Here is a 19,708-nt window from a genome sequence, read left to right on the forward strand (position 1 = left end):
GCAACTGGCCAAATCGAGCCAAAAGATGACTTTGTCCAATGCACGCTATTTCAGGTATTCTTCGATGTGAATTTGAGATACCATCGTCGATGATGTGACGAATGGTTTCGTTTTCAGACCATAACTGCAAATCGCTTGCCAAATCATGACCTTTTTTGCAAATTTATTGGCAAATATGAACTTCAATCTTCTCGGCACATCTCAGTTCCACAGATCGCGACGTTCTATCGTATGTCTAAGTTTTACGTATGTTTCATCATAGTACTGCACTTGTGTTTCGTCAAAACACGATCGTATATCAGCCATACCCGCTTTTTGTATGTTATTTAGCCGAAGTTGGCTTGGCATAATTGTTTTTTTTTATTCGATTTGTTCTGATTGGGTTCCGTAATTAAAATTGAAACGAATGACATTTTATAGTCGGGAGTGCTTTGAAAGGCTGAAATACATAACGGTCGGACACTAAAAAAGGTCAAACAACAAACAGTTGAAACACAAAACATGTGGATTACAGGTTTTCTTGCTAGAGACCATCACTTTCTATCAGTGATTGGACGAATCGAACTGCGAGGTTACCTTGAAAGCAAAGCCTTGATATTACATTCCTGCAGTGTAATTTTTGGTCGTTTTACATTTCTATATTTCAACCTTTCATAGTACTTCCGACCGGGAGCGGGTCATATCGCCGAAAGTCGTTTCGCCGAATAGGTCATTTCGCCGAAAGAGTCATTTTGCCGAAAGGGTCATTTCGTCGAAAGGGTCATTTTACCGAAAGAGTCATTTCGCCGAAAGGGTCACATCTTCTACATGTTATGTCTCCTGTATAACTGATGTGGCGCAGCCACATAACCGAAGCCAGCTGAGTACAAACCTGTAACCGCCTCGTTTGCCCAGTCTACTCAAAGGAAGGTTTCTTTGCTTTAGTTAGGTCCGAACGAGCGGTAGCGAGGTCGGACTGCACATGAACCAAAACGATGTAGCGTAGCCGCATTAGATATTTTTTCATTTTCACTTAATAAACGGAAAATACCACCTACATTTGCCTGGTAGATACACCTATGCAATCGCTTTGATGCTTAGTAGCAAATAGTCAACAAGTTTTCTTCGGAACTACTTTCTGAGGTTCGTGAATCAATCTTTATTCAAGAGTACAACAATCAATCATTATTCAAGAAGTACAATGGTAGGTTAACAAAACGGGCGTTAACGCTATCATCTTTCGTTTGTCTGCAATTTAAATAAATTCTAATTACGATTTCAAGACGTTTTCAGAATTCGGCGAAATGACCCTTTCGGCGAAATAGCTTTCGGCAGTGACCCATTCGGCGAAATAACCCTTTCGGCGAAATGGCTTTCGGCAAAACGGCTTTCGGCGAAATGGCTTTCGACGAAATGCCCCTGATCTCTTTCGACCATAAAAGACAATTCGTTATTTTTTTATTGGCTACAGAAACAAGATGCGACGAGTCCACAAGAAGAACTACGCAGTGTGAACGAATCGAATATCAAAAGGTAATATGTACAATTGAAACTATGCTAAATGAAAATTATGCCAAAGAACAATTGAGCCAAAAGCTTTTTATTTCATGCCAAACTTTTTTTTTCCAAATGAAAACTATGCCAAACAATCTTCGACCAAACTTTAACAACGGAATTCTGATGTATGTTCTGATTCGGATGTTTACTGTTGTTTAAGCGACTTTGTATGCAAATTTTCAAAGTTATACTATTTTTTGAATGTGAATTTTGGAAACTATCCGGATTTTTTTTTATTTTTAGGCAATTTTTCATGATAAATGTCTTAGAAAAGCTTGTACCATTGAGATTATATATCTCGAAAACATTTTTTTCTAACAAAAAGTCGACCTGGGCATAAAACGGCGAGATCTGGTATTAAGCAGGGTGGCAAGTGAATTAGCGATTTCAATTTCCCGGTTTTTTCCCGTTTTTCCCGGTGCGCGAGACTAAAAATTCCCGGTTTTTTAACATGTCCAAAAAACATCGAGAGTTGAGAAATAACTATTTTTCGGGTATCTCCTTGGAACTACGATTAAAACTCTCATCCACAGTTTGTCCAAACGTTCATTAAGTCCAATGTATTCCATCTTTATTTAGCCTTTTACTTCACCAGTAACTACGATGTAGCAATATGATTAAAACAAGAAACATATCTCTCCAACGGTGATGAAATTGATCAGTCTTGCATTTCATGAAGGAATGAAGCATCAAAATTCTTGAAATTTTCTTGAAAAATCTACACAATTTATTTAAACTTCTTGCTTTTTCCAAGAATGCTCTTAAGCGCAGCTTCCACATCATATTCGACGATTATTGGTGGTGTTTTGTAGTTTTCCAGAAATATCATCAGTGATTTGAAAGCCTAATGATGAAAAATTCTATTTATTCCTACAATTAAAATAATTATTTTTCGAACTATTCAATCTTTTTCAAGACTACCACTGAATCAGTCTTTCAAAGGCTATCTGGAAAATCAGTCCTTCCTAAAACTTATGCAAGTTAGGAGTGTATTCTAGAAACCGTTCATTTCAAAGAACTGTTGAAAACTTGATAGTTGTACCGAAAGAATTAGTTCTATTGAACCGTTCTTTCGTTTTTCTGAAACTTTGTATGTTTCTTCGAAAATAATATGAGAGCTATAAATTATATTTTGTAGTGAACAGATTCAATAATAGTGAAATCTTTTAGCATAATCATTCTCTTTTATATACATTTTCAAAGTACGCGTACCAGATTCCTCAAACCAGCAAACGTTTCGAAAGACTATTCTATTGAGAAGAAAAAAGAGCTACCATTCTTCAATAAAGAACTCCAGTTCACTCAATCTTCGAGGAGAACTAGTTCTTTTGGACCGGTCGCGGACTAGTGTATTCCAATACTTTTTTAGCCTGGTATAGTATAAGCTTAAAAATTAAAAATGTGACCAGTGACGTCTCGTGACTAAATTTACGGGTTGTGCACTGCTTATATGGTATGATACCAGAACCGTTTCGACGTTGCAACTGAGCCAGCAATTTGTTTTCAACTGCCATAAGCATAAGCCACTGAAGCCTCTCCTGAATGTGTGCATACAAGTTCTCACAGAGTTGACAGTTTGACTAGTTGTGCAGTGCACGAGGTGCACATGAGGCTCATTGCTAACAACATATACGATATCCCTTCAGAGTTGGGTTTTGGCGAGAGAACAAAATCCTTCTAGAATTCTTAAAATGTACGCTTGTCACTTTGGAAAAACAACAACAATCTATGCCTCTAGTGACTGAGATTATCTAAATTTGATTCTCTTATCATCGACACTGAACAGGCTCTTCCTAACTCTGAAAAACCAGTTTCACCTGTCAAAGAAGGAAATCAAATACTCCTTGCAAACGGTGAATAAAATGAAAGTCGACAGCTTTGTCGATTTTGTGAATCCTATTGAACAACAAGTATTGTCACAATTTCACATTACTGAGACAAAATGGTGAAGTGAAATTAGTGGAATCACTAGCTGGCAACTAAAACACGGCTCCTAAGAATTCTTTAAAAAAATTAAACATGTTACCTGATGTTACTCTTACCATTATCTGAAATTTGAAGACAAACACTAGAAAAGGTCTTAAGTGCAAATGACAGTTCCTCTTTCTTTACTCTTTCTTTCGATAATTACGGTCCTATAGGCAATCCTTCTATCTTACACTTTGCATAGAATAACGACTGAAACTATCAACATTCGATTTGCTTTTTAAAAAAAATGTTGGAAAATACAGGAATACGCCGTAATAATTGAAAGAGAAAATAAACAAAGAGAAACTGTCATTTGCATTAGGAAACTTTTTTAATATTTGTCGAGATTTAATAGAAATCCAGCAGAAGCATCCAAATTATCCTTATTTTTCATTATGAGCATTCATTGTGCTGTTATTGATGGCAATCAAAAAAGCTCTTATTGATTGAAAATTGCTGAGGTGTTGGCTCCATTTTCAATGGATTGTGCACCATTGAACCTGTGAGGGACAATAAGAAGTTTCAAAACTTGTTCATGACTCCTAGTTCAAACACAAAATGGCCTTCATCTTTTCATTTGTTGTATCAGGAAAATCATGATGCTGAAAATCGTTACTAAGATTAGGACTAGTAAATTTTTCCCGGATTTGTACTAAAATTCCCGACTTTTTCGCGGTAAAACCAAATTCCCGACTTTTTCCCGGTTTTCCCGATTTTCCCGGTCACTTGCCACCCTGATTAAGGCTTGTTTGTGACAAAATCTGGACACCGTCAAATAGGTTATATTTCATCAACGCGTAAAATACTTCGCAGAATAATGAACATATGTCCGTCATTGTGATATTATGATACTACAAGTTTTTAGAGAGATGTTAGAAATTTGCAAAAACTTCGTTTTCCTGCGAGTACTGTCCATAACTTTCTCATATCTTACGATACACGTTTGACAACAGCCAGGCTTGGAGTGGAATAAAAATGAATCTCAGGATCCACCAGAAGGATACCATTTTTCCCAAAATATATTCGGTTTGGCAGGCAATATGGCAATATGTGGTCGAGCAAATCAAAGCCTTATCATTACTGTAACGGTGAACGATAAAATATGCCGTGAAAAATGCATAAAGAAGCGATTGTTATAATTCCTACGCATACGCTCCATTGCTATTCTGATCTGATTTGGCATCTTGTCACAGGATGGACAAAAAAAACGCTTTCTAGCAACTCATCACACGATTCAATCAGTGCTATCAAAGAGCGACGGATATCATCCCAGCAACAGAAAACCGGCATGGTTCATTTAACATAGAATGGACACCAGTGCGAGAGCGAATTTCTCTCGATGACTTGTCTGAGAATCAAAAGTTAGCATGCTGCTGCGGGGATTCTCTCTGAAGCAACAAACGATCGCTTATTGTTGTTTCGCGATCCGATTCTATACGGGCAGTTGATAATTGCGATAGAATCATTTTACTTTTGCCACTTTTTCTAACTATGTGCATATAACCTTTGTATAAGTTGTGTCTCTGAAAATGTATGTGAATGCTCCACACAAGGGTTTTGAAATATTGCAGCCTAGTATGAGAATCATCAAGTCGAATAATCGATTCAATTTTCTGCGATAATTTCAACTTGCGATTCTCTCTTAGTAAATTCCACACAGCACCGATCATTATCAGACTGTAAATCTTTTTTAAGGGCCGTGAATTACTCAGAGTATGAAGTGGAGCGAAGAAACGTAGAAAAATTCTCTCACGGTTCATGCATTGAAAGGCACGAATTCTTGTAGCATCTTCTACCGGATGGAAAATGCTGTTTACAATATAGAAAAATATTGAGCAGCTTCTGTCAAACTATCGGCAATCACCAACACTGACCGGAGCTGCTACTTATCGAGCGGTATTGGTCTCTCGTGAAGAGATAACTTTCTCAATATAAACAACAAACTACAACTATAGACAAATGCAGAAAATCCCGCACAAAAACTGCTAAATCGGTTGCATAGAAGTCTTCACAGACTCTAATGGCTGGAGTAAACTCAAAAGTTCGTAGTTCCTTCATGCAATCTAATTAAGTAACTGTAATTAGTTCAAAAATGACTCATAATAATGCACAATTAAATGAATAAAAAAAGTATCTTGGGATGAACTAACAGCAAATTTGTTTCATTCCAAATTTAATCTGTCCAGATTTTTTAACGAATAAACCTTGAATGTTTTTTTTTGTAGAAAAATTAACACTCTGGGACTTGAGTCTCACAATCCCCGAATCGATTTTCTGGAACTTTGAGTCTCAGAATAACCGAGTCGATTTTCTTTAATTTTTTTGAAATAACAGGATATAACAACAATACCCGCATTTCTGAGGTACCTGAAATCATTTTTTTTATTTCGGTTTATTTTTATGCGAATCTCATCTGAATAATTTTTTTAACTTAAATTTTTTATGTTTTTTTTAATTTATATTTTCATATGAATTGTGCCGTTTTTATGTAGTACGTATTTCCCACATGGAAAAAATTGAGTGTATATTGACTTTAAATTTTTAAAACCATTGCTTTTCAGTGCAGAACACAATTTGGATTTTTCCCACATTTTCATTCGAAAATTTGTCAAATGTTGTGAAAGTTACCTATAAAACACTTTTTTGAAGAATTTGTCATTTTTCGATTAAAGCCATTTAAACAAAATCATTAAAAGAGTTCAAAAAACAATCCAGATCAGATTTGGAAAATAACAAATTGCGCAAAGTGGATTACTGCTGCTAAGTCTAAATGTCCGGGAGGTTGCAATGAAATCTCAGAGGATGCTGCTAACTCCGAATACGATTTAGCGCATGCATTCAGTGACGTACCTGTGCGGTCAAATTCTTCAGCAAGATCCACGTTGAAGGCCAAGATGCGACACCGCTGTTCCAACCAGGTGTGCCAGGTCCACCGCCACCAACACCAACACCAACACCACCACCAGCACCATGCGGAGGATTCCACCCATTCGCATCAAGCTTACCGCCCGCACCTTTGAGCCCAGGAGGAGCAACGCGACCACCCTTACCAAGTGGATTATCCCACAAATCAACCGAAGGAACAATACTATCGGGCCATGCATTTTTCGACAGTTTGGAGCCACCGAAACCACTATGCGTGCTGTTAGGATTATAGCTCCATGTTGAGGACGTTATTGATTCAGTTGGCGAGGATTTGCTATTGGTAGTATTGTTATTATGGTTACTAGAACTATTGCTATTGGCAAATAAATTCGATTCTTTGGCAGAGGCGATGGAGAGTGGGGAGCGTGCCACGCTTCCTGGTGTGATAGTGGGGTCATCTTCGATGCGAGTCGTTTGGGTGCCCTGCGGGATGGTTGGATGGAAGTTAGTTGAATGTTGTTTAGGTGCGTGTTTGAACATTAGATCGACATACCTTCCACGGTTTTCCTGGTTCAAACTCAGGAACCAAATCGGTAAATGCGTCCGCATTTGCCGCCCAGTCTTTGTTGTCTTGAGCATTCGAATCGGGCCATCCATCGCCCATATTAGATCGACCATTGGACCAAGTGCTACAGCGGTATAGGACAGTTTTTTTTTGTTATATTAAATTCAAATTTTTCTACTCGAAAAGCATACCCATCATCAATCCCTCCGAGTCCAGATGGTTTTGAGGTAGTCCCTGGAGCTCTGGGGAAATCAGTGAGATCCGAATCCTTGTCAGCTGCCGCAGTCGACGGCAGCTTCCATTGGGTTAATCGAGACTGTTGACTAGTACCACCCGCCGTTGGGAATGGATTATTATTGTCCTTCAAGGACATATCGGAGAAATTGCCAGGTAGCCCGGACAAATCGTTTGGCGTACGGAACAAATCATTTCCTGGGTGTCCGCCGGCGCCGGACACCGGGTTCGGATTGTTTTGCTGGTGTTGTTGCTGTTGCTGCTGTTGTTGTTGTTGCTTCACGTAGATGGTCTGCTGGGCAGTAATCTGATTCTGCAGATTACCGATTTGGGATTTGAGCTTATTAATTGCAAGAGATATTTGTACAGCACTGACACCACCCCCACCGCTACGGTTCAAATTACTTTGCATTACTTGTAGTTGCTGTAAATTGAGGAAAAAATTAGTTTCACTTGATTTCTTAGAATTTGTTTTCTATAGCAAAACCGCTAACCTTGATATGATTCAATAGTTGATTCAACAGTAACAAAGTTTGCGGTGCCAAAGGTTGATTAAGAATTTGATGGTTCAAGTAACCATGTTGTACGGCCATTTGTATTTGTTGGACTAGCATACGTAGCTGCTGGGTGGAAGGTTGAGATTGTGCATTTTGATTGAGCATCGATGGCTGACCGAATGGGGCTCCGGTGGCCCCGTTAGGACCTGCGCCACCGACACCACCACCACCGCCGCCGCCACCGCCACCACCTCCAAACTTCATATTATTAAACGAGTTGATATTAGGATTACCACCGAATCCACTGAGTAAGTTTTGGTTATTCTGGAAAAGAGAATCATCATCATCATTGGCATTTATTTGTTCAACAGAAAAAGAAACTCACCGGAGGAAATGGAAGTGACGAGTTTCCTGCGCCTGAGAATCGATCTGCAAATTGACCAGGAAAGCCAGGACCATGATCATCCCCTCGACGCCAGTCGGTCGTGGATCCGTTTCTCTGTAGCATTTCAATCGACTCCTCGAGATTCATGTTCGATATGCGAAGAACGGTTTCAACGTCTTCTTTCTTGAAACCCATATCACACAACATCCGATACTGTTTACTGTTTCTAATAAATTCCAGTGGGTTGATTTTGTTCGGTGGTTTGTTCAAACCGCCTCCATGGATGTTCCAGTCAGGGCCCATGTCGATGTTTACGATGTTCGCATCGTTCCAGTTGGAACCCATCGGTTTGTTTTTGTTCCAATTTCCAGCTGATGCATTTTCCGTCCACAACGACCCGGTGGGTTTGTCCTCCCAGTTGTTACCACCAGCGTCCTCCCAACCTCCGTTCCCGCGTGCACCACCACCACCAACACCAACACCACCACCACCACCACCACCCCCACCCCCACCAACATTGTTTTGACCCCAGAGATTATCGGGCTTCATTGGACCAGCGTTTCTGAGAATTAGTCTACCTTCTCGTGAATTGACTAATCCTGGCAAATTGCCACCAGCAATTGAATTGCGTTGCACAGAATCACGCTGCAGTCCTTCTTGGCCCTCTTTCCAGTTGGAAACGGTGGAATTTTGACGACTAAGTACATGATTCCACATGGCTGTTCCGTCATCCGCGTTTCGCCGAACATTCGGAGCGGACGTATCATCCCAACCAGATGGTGTTTTGTTGTTATGACCACCTGGAGCTTGATTACTAGGCCACTGTCCACCGCCAGCCGGAGTACCGGGGGTAGTAACAGGGGGAATCTTATTGGGTGCCATCCCAGGCAGCTGATGCTGGTCCCACAGATTGACATTACCGTTCAATCGTCCGGAAATTCCCCTTGGGTCACCACGTATTTCTCTGTTCCCATCTATTCCTGCTGTAATTCGAATGTTACGCATATCGATGTTAGTAGACTCCATGCTAGCGATGGCGCTGGGTGCCACAGGAGGTGCATTACGTTGATCCCATCCTCCAGCGGGACCGGGATTACCTCCCCAGTCATTTTCTTTCTTAACAGCGCCGGATGATGGACCGCCACCACTACCACCACCACCACCACCACCTGGACCCCACATAGCAGTATTGTTAGCAGCGTTCCAGGGAGGTTGCTGGGACGGAACACCTTGGGGTGCAGCCGCCGGTTGGTTCGTACCAGTAGCTCCATTCCAAACAGTATTTGTTTCACTGGAATCGTCATCTTCTCCCCATGTTCCACCGATATTGGTGGATGGACCCCACGGAGTTTTTTGTACAGGTTGTTGTTGTTGAGGCATTTGTCCACCATTGCGAAGGTTAGCTTCCCAGATTTCCGTTCCGGTGTTTGTTTTCCACATGGGAATTCCAGCCGTCGGACCACTGGTTGCACTATTCGGGTCAGGTTTGGAACCGGGTTCAGGGGAAGCCGGCACATCCCATCGGCTGTCCTGATTAACATTTTCCGAGCCCCACCCATCCACCGCATGGAGCGCCTCGATCATGGTGTTCAGGCGTTCTAATTTTGGATTCGGTTGTGCTTGTGGTGGTGTCTCCAGTTGTTGTTGTTGCTGCTGCTGCTGTTGTTGTGGTTGCTGCGGTTGAACAGAGTTGGGATTATTCATTGTCACATTACCCACATTACTAGCACCACTGGGTTGATTTTGTACGTTGGCATTGTTAGGATTCACTGGGTTTCCTCCTGACCACGCGTTGGGTTCGGCATTATCACCTACCGGGTGTCCACCAGCAGTGCCTGCCGGGCCGCCGACTGGATTGGGTTGCTGCCCCGGTTGTTGCTGTTTCATATTTCCACCAGCAACTCCCGCTGGCCCTGCCTGCGGATTGTTACCCCACGCTCCGGGTTGTTGTGGATTCAGCGAGCCCCACGAATTGCCCGGGTTACCGGGGGCGGGTGCGCCCCATGCACTGGTACCACTATTGGTCGAATCTTCTCCTCCTCCACACAGTCTCATTCGCGGCCGTACACCGCTTTTCAGCACAGTCTTTTCCCATTCCGACATACGCAGTAATTCATCAAACTTAACGTACGTTGTTACTAGTTTCGAGGTTCGTTTGGCTTGTTCGGAAGTATTAGCATCGGTTGTATCACCTGCCATGGCTTTATCATTGCTGTCCTTAGAATCTACATTTTGGTCAATACAGATCAAGCTACTACATCCATCAATTACTATACTATGATCAGTATTTACTGTTATCAGGTAATCAATTAAATCACATATCATATTCACAGTGTCATTCTTATTCATCGTGCTTTGGAACAGATGATCGAAATGTTTCAAATTCCCGTCTTTCTGATTCGTTTGAATATTGTAGCCCCCTGTCGTCATCAGTTCTGGCCGGCGTTCGCTTCGTGCATAGTATTGTCCAGCGAGTTTCAGTTTCGATCGTTGCCCGCGCTGCCCTGCTTCAATCACCACAAACACTATACAATCGATAATCAATTTTGCAGTATGGTTACAAATTAATGGATTAATACTAACAGTTAGTATAATATCGGATACAATCCCTGATTGTTGCTCAGACTCATCGATCGATTGTAGTAGTAGTGTTGGTATTTGAATTAGTAGATGCAGCTCGCCTTCCCTTTCCACTTGCCTCTTCGACAGATCCTGTCTCGTTTCTTTTCCGGTTAAACTTAGCAAACTATTAAGTGATTTCTTAAAAGCGTATTCAGACTTGTTCGTGTTGTTTTGAGTAGTTGAAGTAGTAGAAATATTAGTAGTTGTAGTAGTAATAGTAGTAGCAGTAGTAGTAACAGTACAGGTGATATTTTTATCGAATTTCTTAATATTGAGGATCATTAATACGTCTAAATTCTTTGTATGATTTTCGATACTAGAGATGAAGTGTTGCATTTTCCGTTTTCTGCTTATTTATGTACACTATTGCATTCCGTTATGAGAGAAAAAAATATCGATGCCCTGAAAAAAATATCGCTGCAGTTTTATTTTATTTTTAGAAATTGGGCCTTTGAAGAAAATCAAACCTACCCTATAGCTATTCCTCGTTGGTATTTAATGTGAAAATGCGATTAGCTGATTTGCTGAAAAATGAGCAAAAAAGGCTTATATTAATATAGTAATTAAGTAATTATACAAGGTACATTCTAGAGTTCTGTTCAGCAGACTGCGTTCATTGGCAGAATCCTTTGTCGGCGAATACCAATGCGGTTCTCGAGAAAGGCGTTCAAAGACGGACCAGATCTTCACCTTGCAACAAATTCTCGATAAGTTTTGGGAGTACAAATTGCGGACTCATCATCTGTTTGTAAATTTCAAAGCAGCGTACGTCTCAGTGAATCGTACCGAATTGTGGCCGATTATGTTAGAACATGGCGTTTCGACAAAGCTAATCAGTCTATCGTGAGACGCTCGATGGATCGAAATCAAGCGTCAAGATAGCTGGTACGACATCCGATACTTTCGTGACGTTAGATGGATTGAAGCCGGGCGACGCGCTCTCAAATCTGTTGTTCAATATAGCGCTCGAAGGGGCCATACAAAGATCCGGAGTGCAAGAAAGCGGAACCATCATCAATAAGTCTCACATGCTTCTTGGTTTTGCGGACGACATTGACTACAAAATCATCACTCGATCGAATTACAGAATGCAAATTTTTACATTCGTTCCATCCGATCCGATTCGATCGAAATACAGAAAAGGGGTGATTTTTGGTGTGGATCGTAGAGCTGTGGAAGAGGCTTTGGTGCTCTTCAAGAAAGAAGCTGCGAGAATAGGGTTGACGATAAACTCTACCAAGACTAGGTACATGGTGGCTGGTAGAGAACGAGGCAGCCCAAACGGTGTAGGACCTGAGGTGGGAATGATGGGGTACTATACGAGGTTGTTGACGTGTTCATATATCTTGGAACACTAGTGACATGCAATAATGATATTAGGCGTGTTGCAGCTGCGAATAGGGTTTTCTACGGGTTCAGTAACCAGCTGAAGTCTCGTAGCTTGCAAACACGCCCGAAACTTGTTCTATACATGTCGTTTATATTACCTGTTGTCCTATACGACCACGAAGTATGGTTGTTGAAGGAAACAGATGCTCGAGTACTCGGCGTCTTTGAGAGAAAAATTCTTCGTTCAATACTCGGCGGCAAAGAAGAGAATGGAGAATGGCACAGACGCACGAATCATGAGCTGTACCAAGAATGCCGAAATTGGGCATGGCCTACATGATGTTCGGCAGAGAACCTGGGAGAGGTCGTCGACTGCGAGGTATACCTCACACTCGCTGGATGTGCGCAATCGAAGAGGATGCACGCGCAGCGGGAGTACAGAGCGACTGGAGAACGGCGGCTCTAGATCGAGTATCCTGGAAAACTACAGTTCGTGCGATCATGTTCCGAAGACGGGATGTGCACCATTAGAGTAAAATAAGTAAGTAAGTATAGGGTGATTTTTTAAGAGCTTGAGAACTTTTTTAAACAATAAAACGCATAAAATTTGCAAAATCTCATCGGTTCTTTATTTTAAACGTTAGATTGGTACATGACATTTACTTTTTGAAGATAATTTCATTTAAATGTTGACCGCGGCTGCGTCTTAGGTGGTCCATTCGGAAAGTCCAATTTTGGGCAACTTTTTCGAGCATTTCGGCCGGAATAGCCCGAATTTCTTCGGAAATGTTGTCTTCCAAAGCTGGAATAGTTACTGGCTTATTTCTGTAGACTTTAGACTTGACGTAGCCCCACAAAAAATAGTCTAAAGGCGTCAAATCGCATGATCTTGGTGGCCAACTTACCGGTCCATTTCTTGAGATGAATTGTTCTCCGAAGTTTTCCCTCAAAATGGCCATAGAATCGCGAGCTGTGTGGCATGTAGCGCCATCTTGTTGAAACCACATGTCAACCAAGTTCAGTTCTTCCATTTTTGGCAACAAAAAGTTTGTTAGCATCGAACGATAGCGATCGCCATTCACTGTAACGTTGCGTCCAACAGCATCTTTGAAAAAATACGGTCCAATGATTCCACCAGCGTACAAACCACACCAAACAGTGCATTTTTCGGGATGCATGGGCAGTTCTTGAACGGCTTCTGGTTGCTCTTCACTCCAAATGCGGCAATTTTGCTTATTTACGTAGCCATTCAACCAGAAATGAGCCTCATCGCTGAACAAAATTTGTCGATAAAAAAGCGGATTTTCCGAATGGACCACCTAAGACGCAGCCGCGGTCAACATTTAAATGAAATTATCTTCAAAAAGTAAATGTCATGTACCAATCTAACGTTTAAAATAAAGAACCGATGAGATTTTGCAAATTTTATGCGTTTTATTGTTTAAAAAAGTTCTCAAGCTCTTAAAAAATCACCCTGTATTAATATAGTTTGTTTAAATCAAATTCAAAGGTTCAGGAATTATACAACAGAGTGTTAAAGACAATGCATTTTAGCTTGACGGTTCAAGCACATAGGATGCAGTTGTCATAAAATCGAAACCCTATGTGGAAGCTGCTGTTGAATCCATACAGTTTTTCACAACAGTTGAGATCGAAACTTCCCGGGTTGGCGGTTCAATGCATAGGGCGCTGTTTTTACATTACAAGCCAGTTGTCGTATGTTCGAGCCCCGACCTGGAAGGATTCTTAGTGTCAGTAGGATCCATAGTACTAGCCATGCAATGATTCTGTACACTAAGAATCTGCTGCGAAGTCTGTTGAAACAGAAAGGCCAAATTCCACGAAAGAAATGTAATGCCAAGACTTTGCTTTTTGAGTCCGAAACTGAGTTGGGTTTTGCTTCAAACGAAAACGCCATCAGTGTCAACAGGATCGTAGTATAAATAAGTCCGAACAATTCTTTTTTTGAAATTCGAAACTTTATTGACAAAAAATGGTTTCAAAATCAATATTCAAAGTATTTTCCATCGCTAACCACTACTTTTTACTTCTTTTTGACAATTCACGAATCGATCCATTATTGAAGAATTGCTGGTCAGCCAACCCATGCTGCATCGACCGAAACATATGGTAATCGAAAATAGTAATATTTGGGCTGTACGGCGGTTGAAGTAGGACTTCCCATTTGAGCGTTTCCAAATATGTTTCTACGGGTTGTGTAACATTTGGGCGAGCATTGTCATGTTGCAAAATTACTCTGTCGTGTCTATCGGTAAATTAAAGCCATTTTTCTTGCAATGCTCGGGTTCAACGCATCAATTGTCGTCGGTAGACCCCACCTGTGATCTTTAATTTGGTTGCAGCAGCTCATAACGGCCGCCAATGTTACTCGGCGTATTCGATTTATCGCAATGAACTCACCTTTCATCGCCAATAACAATTCGATGCAAAAAAAACTGTATTTGGGTCACTGAAGCTATTATTCGCGCGTATAGATACGGGGCTCGACGTCCCTTGGCTTCAATTCATATGGCACCCAATCACCTGCCTTTCGGATCGTTCCCCTTGCTTTTAAACATTAACACACTGAGTAAATCAGAGTGATTTTGTCAATTATTCTTGCGTTTGCGACGGGCCTTCCTTTAATTCTTCATCTTGAAACTTCGGTGGCGCTTGTTATGAATGAAATTTTATGAAGCGCTTGTTATGAAGCTGTAGTTTTGCAACGCATATTTGGAAAGGCGAATCTCTGGATTCTGTTATAAAACGACACGGACTTATTTATACACCTATTAGTTATGTAATTGTACGCTATCGGCTACGAAATCAGTTGCACTAGAAACTAAATTTCTAATATTTGGCACAGTCGAATTTTATCCCAATCGGCTAGTCTATCATTTTCACAACGTAGAACGTGATCTGAATTCATTCCGAGTTGTTGTTAATTTCTTTGGCAAATTTTACGCGAAGAAAAACTCGCACTAAAACATAATCTCTATTTATTTCGGAAACAAAAAACAAAATCCGCCTTCGACTGTTCAGCGCGTAGCAGTTCATGCTGAACTGCCCCACGCCACTCAGCAGTTCAACATAACCACTAAGTAAACGTAAATTTATCTCTATTTGGCACACTTATATTGTACCGAAGTGCAGTGTCTTTATGTCTGATGAATCCCGTGAAGAAATTCACGACATACCAATCGTTCTCAGCAACATGAACTGCTATGCACTGATGAGTCGAAGACGAAACGTAAAATAAAACTACAAGGACCAGCCCCATGGGGTTGTTCGAGCAAGGCAACCAAAATTTCTAATGATCGATATTTTCAATCAAACAGTTCAATCTATCGCCATGCTGCGATTGTACGAGAGTCTCCATCGATTGATTTATTACACCCGGTTTTTGTATGCGTTTGTTACACAGCTTTTTCACGAGGATTTCCAAAGCTACGCGGTTTTTCTGTTTTTTTACGCGGTATGTCCCGCGTGAAAAAAGTATATTAAGAATAAACATCTAACACTCAAACCCACAGACTCATCATCAATAGCCCAAACATATGCAATTATACCTGTGTGCATACTAGCGTAACAGATTACGATATTTAAGCTTCTCTTCGCTGAACTTGTATTCAAGTTTTTCATGCATGCAGTTATTTTCACAGCGTTAATTTCTCTACCATTACCGCCATTTTGCGAGTGCGATAATTAATCTTAAGCACTCAAAATTTACCCTGGGATACTTGCAGATTTCTCAGGTGAAAATGGCATAACAAAGCATTTCATCCAAACTCGCATGACACAAGATCAAAACAAACAAATTAAAGCTTCAAATCGTTTTTTCCTCTGACATGTTGTTGACTGAATCGTTGGCAATGATTTTGCTTACACTGGGGTCTCTTTTTACGTGGGGGATACGTGCTGCGTAAAAAACCGCTTAACTTCGAAAATTCGCGTGAAAAATACTCAAAACTAAAGAAAAAATTTTTTTTTGATGTTTTGAAATAATTGATTTGAAATGCATGAAATATCCAGATCTGGACCTCCACAAAAATTTTTTTTTTGTGATAATCACCTTTGAGACTTAGAATTTGAGACCGCTTAACTTCGGAAATTCGCTTAGGAAAATACCGCAGAATGGAAGAATTTTTTCCTTTTCATTTCTACTTGTAGAACGCAGGTTCGAGTCCTGTCTCTGAGCGTATCTTATTCCAATAAATCATCTTTTCTGTTAGTTTTTCATTCATTTGACTTTTCCGATATATATTTTCACTCCGCTATTTGTCGCATCTTTTCGGTTGGTTTAGGTACAGAGCTCAGTTCCAGTTCTACAGGGTGATTTTTTAAGAGCTTGAGAGCTTTTTTAAACAATAAAACGCATAAAATTTGCAAAATCTCATCGGTTCTTTATTTTAAACGTTAGATTGGTACATGACATTTACTTTTTGAAGATAATTTCATTTAAATGTTGACCGCGGCTGCGTCTTAGGTGGTCCATTCGGAAAATCCGCTTTTTTATCGACAAATTTTGTTCAGCGATGAGGCTCATTTCTGGTTGAATGGCTACGTAAATAAGCAAAATTGCCGCATTTGGAGTGAAGAGCAACCAGAAGCCGTTCAAGAACTGCCCATGCATCCCGAAAAATGCACTGTTTGGTGTGGTTTGTACGCTGGTGGAATCATTGGACCGTATTTTTTCAAAGATGCTGTTGGACGCAACGTTACAGTGAATGGCGATCGCTATCGTTCGATGCTAACAAACTTTTTGTTGCCAAAAATGGAAGAACTGAACTTGGTTGACATGTGGTTTCAACAAGATGGCGCTACATGCCACACAGCTCGCGATTCTATGGCCATTTTGAGGGAAAACTTCGGAGAACAATTCATCTCAAGAAATGGACCGGTAAGTTGGCCACCAAGATCATGCGATTTGACGCCTTTAGACTATTTTTTGTGGGGCTACGTCAAGTCTAAAGTCTACAGAAATAAGCCAGTAACTATTCCAGCTTTGGAAGACAACATTTCCGAAGAAATTCGGGCTATTCCGGCCGAAATGCTCGAAAAAGTTGCCCAAAATTGGACTTTCCGAATGGACCACCTAAGACGCAGCCGCGGTCAACATTTAAATGAAATTATCTTCAAAAAGTAAATGTCATGTACCAATCTAACGTTTAAAATAAAGAACCGATGAGATTTTGCAAATTTTATGCGTTTTATTGTTTAAAAAAGTTCTCAAGCTCTTAAAAAATCACCCTTTATAACTATCAAGAATTCAGTTCAATATTGAATCGATTGTGGGATATTTGCCGAACCAGTTTTGCTTCAAACAAGAGCGATTGCGTCATCCTGGTGCTGGTCGTTTGCATTGTGGCAAAATACAACGAAAATTGAAAAACGATGGGGAACATTGTACAAAATCAGCTCTTCTAATTGATGCTTCATTTATTCCTGCCTACATAGTTGACTCGTTCAGTAAAGATCAGAATCCAATTCTAGGGTTTAGTTCTGAAATTCAGTTTCAGAATCCAATACCTGATATTTTTTTCAATTCCAGAAGTCAGATTTAAAATGTGGTTCCTCGCCCAGAATCCAAGGCCAGAATCAAGTACTATAGTTCTGGAGCTGAAACCGAAAAACTCTGGATTTTTAAACCGAGTTCTGAATCTGAGATCAGGATTGATGAGAGATCTGAACCTTGGATGTGAATTTTTAAACTAAATTCTGGAACTGAAATATCAGATCATAAAATCCGAAATCCGGGAAAAGATTTCAAATTAAATTGTATTTCATTAATTGAGTTCTAAATTGTATTCCAGAGTCCAGGTTCGGAGCTCTAAACCAGAATACAAGTCTAGAGTTTGGCCACTAATTTCCCTGGAATAATATTTTAACACCATTCAATTCTACTATATATAGTGAAATTGCATGGTGGTAAAATATTATTCTACTCGAATTTGGTTCCAAAGTTCAGTTGTACAATTCTAGAAATGTAACTGAATTTAGGAACTAGATTCGGAAGATCTTTGAACTACATTCTGGATCTTCTGAGCTGAATTGTCCATCCGAATTTGAAAACGAAATCCTGGACCGAAATTCTGTAACTAAAATTCAGCTGCGGATCAGAATCCAGGTCCAGAGTTCAGTGCTTGGTTCAGAGTTCAAAACCGAAAAAGAATCCTGGTCTCGAATGATGAGTTTAACTATTCAGAATTCAGTTACCGAGTTCAGGTTTAGAATTCAATACCCGAACCTAGCATCGAAATTGAGTTTCAGATATCAATCAAAAATTCGGTTCCTGAATTTCGATTAAAAAATTCAGAATCGTTAACGTCAGAGAAACTGACTTCGTATTCACGACATCCAGTTATGTCTCTGACATTACCCACCCGCCTTTTCATTGTTTGTCTCGATTCCTCAAGGTTTCGCCACACTATGGTTCCACTTTTGATTTTTGACATGTTTTAACATAATGGCAAGATAAAATCACACCAAAATAACTCAAGAATCGTGTACTTTTGAATAAATGGTAATTTTTTAACGGAAGATTTTACGTTTTATCTCTGGTAGAACGCAGGTGGAAAACAGAATAAGATGCAGGCGAATAAACCACGAGTTGTATCAACTATGGCTATAATCACTCGACGAGCATACCGCAACAATCGCTCGTTTGCGATGGGCAGGACACGTCGTAAGGGTGTCGGACGACCCGATGAAAATGGGTTTTGATGGTGATTCTACAACAAAAAGACGGTGAATCGATCAGCTAGAGGACGACCAGCGAACCCTCCGCAGACAGCGAGGCTGGCGACAAGCAGCAATGAATCGAATGAAGTGAAGACAATTCTACATACAGACTTTTCTCGTATTTTTACAAACACCAAAAAAATTCTAAAATACTATTCGACATGGTCGAAAATTGTGTAATATTTATTGATATTCCGAATCCAGAAATGTGAATGAGGAAACCAAAAGTAAAAAAAAACAACAAAAATATCGAATAATCTACAATTTCTCATATTTATTATAGAATCTCTACATGAGCAGAACATGGGAAGAAGAAGGTTAAACTCCAAGATTATAAAAATGTCATAAAATCCAATCTGAAAAAGAAGCAAAAGCAAAAACAATTTAATGATGCCAGTTTTTAGTTATAGCCCAATGAACTTCATACTCTTTAACGTTTTTGTTTCAACAGGACGGAGCATCATCTCACACTCTTAAATTTGATTTTGAAATTACATCTGACGTAAATCAAAGCACGCTGTATTTTTTTAGTAAAGACTTGATATGACATCAATCAATATTTAAAACTGAACTTTCTGTCTACTTTTACGTCAATCTCAGCTAAATTAGCAGTGAAATCGATGACATATTTTTACATCTTTTTCTTTGTAATCTTAGACTGATTTCGATGCTTCTTCTATGTGCATCTGTCGAGACGTAAATTTACATGATTTTTTTAGTACTGTGCATACTTTGAGCGAAGCGATTGATTTGTAATCTCCTTCAAGAGCAATACAAATTGTAATTTCCTTCATGAGTAATACAATCATTCCAACGCTGGATTTGTCTTTTGCCTCAAAATAGGTGTTAGGTCTAGCCATTGATTCTTCATCAGAATTTGAATTTCTTCAGGAATCAGGAATCAGAACAAATTGGCTCAAATGGCACGTTCCCCTTGATATTTGGAGATTTGTGCCTTGCCATCAA

At 40.1% G+C, this 19,708-nt stretch overlaps 1 protein-coding gene across 3 annotated transcripts in view; it reads right to left on the minus strand.

The window, feature by feature from the left end:
* LOC131430344 (protein Gawky-like) overlaps positions 1-19,708 on the minus strand; it is a 46,289-nt gene that overhangs the window by 19,315 nt on the left and 7,266 nt on the right. For 2 of the 3 annotated variants that reach the window (XM_058595243.1, XM_058595244.1), the window contains exons 3-8: positions 11,144-11,196; positions 8,051-11,074; positions 7,663-7,989; positions 7,126-7,592; positions 6,923-7,058; positions 6,355-6,852 (exon numbers count right to left, since the gene is read on the minus strand). In XM_058595243.1, coding sequence (XP_058451226.1) covers positions 6,355-6,852; positions 6,923-7,058; positions 7,126-7,592; positions 7,663-7,989; positions 8,051-11,008 — 4,386 coding nt within the window. In that variant the 5' untranslated portion in view covers positions 11,009-11,074; positions 11,144-11,196. Of the gene's footprint in view, positions 1-6,354; positions 6,853-6,922; positions 7,059-7,125; positions 7,593-7,662; positions 7,990-8,050; positions 11,090-11,143; positions 11,197-19,708 lie in introns of all 3 variants that reach the window. The other variant, XM_058595245.1, reaches the window with a different exon arrangement.

The sequence above is a fragment of the Malaya genurostris genome, chromosome 2, assembly GCF_030247185.1.
Source record: "Malaya genurostris strain Urasoe2022 chromosome 2, Malgen_1.1, whole genome shotgun sequence".
NCBI lineage: Eukaryota > Metazoa > Arthropoda > Insecta > Diptera > Culicidae > Malaya > Malaya genurostris.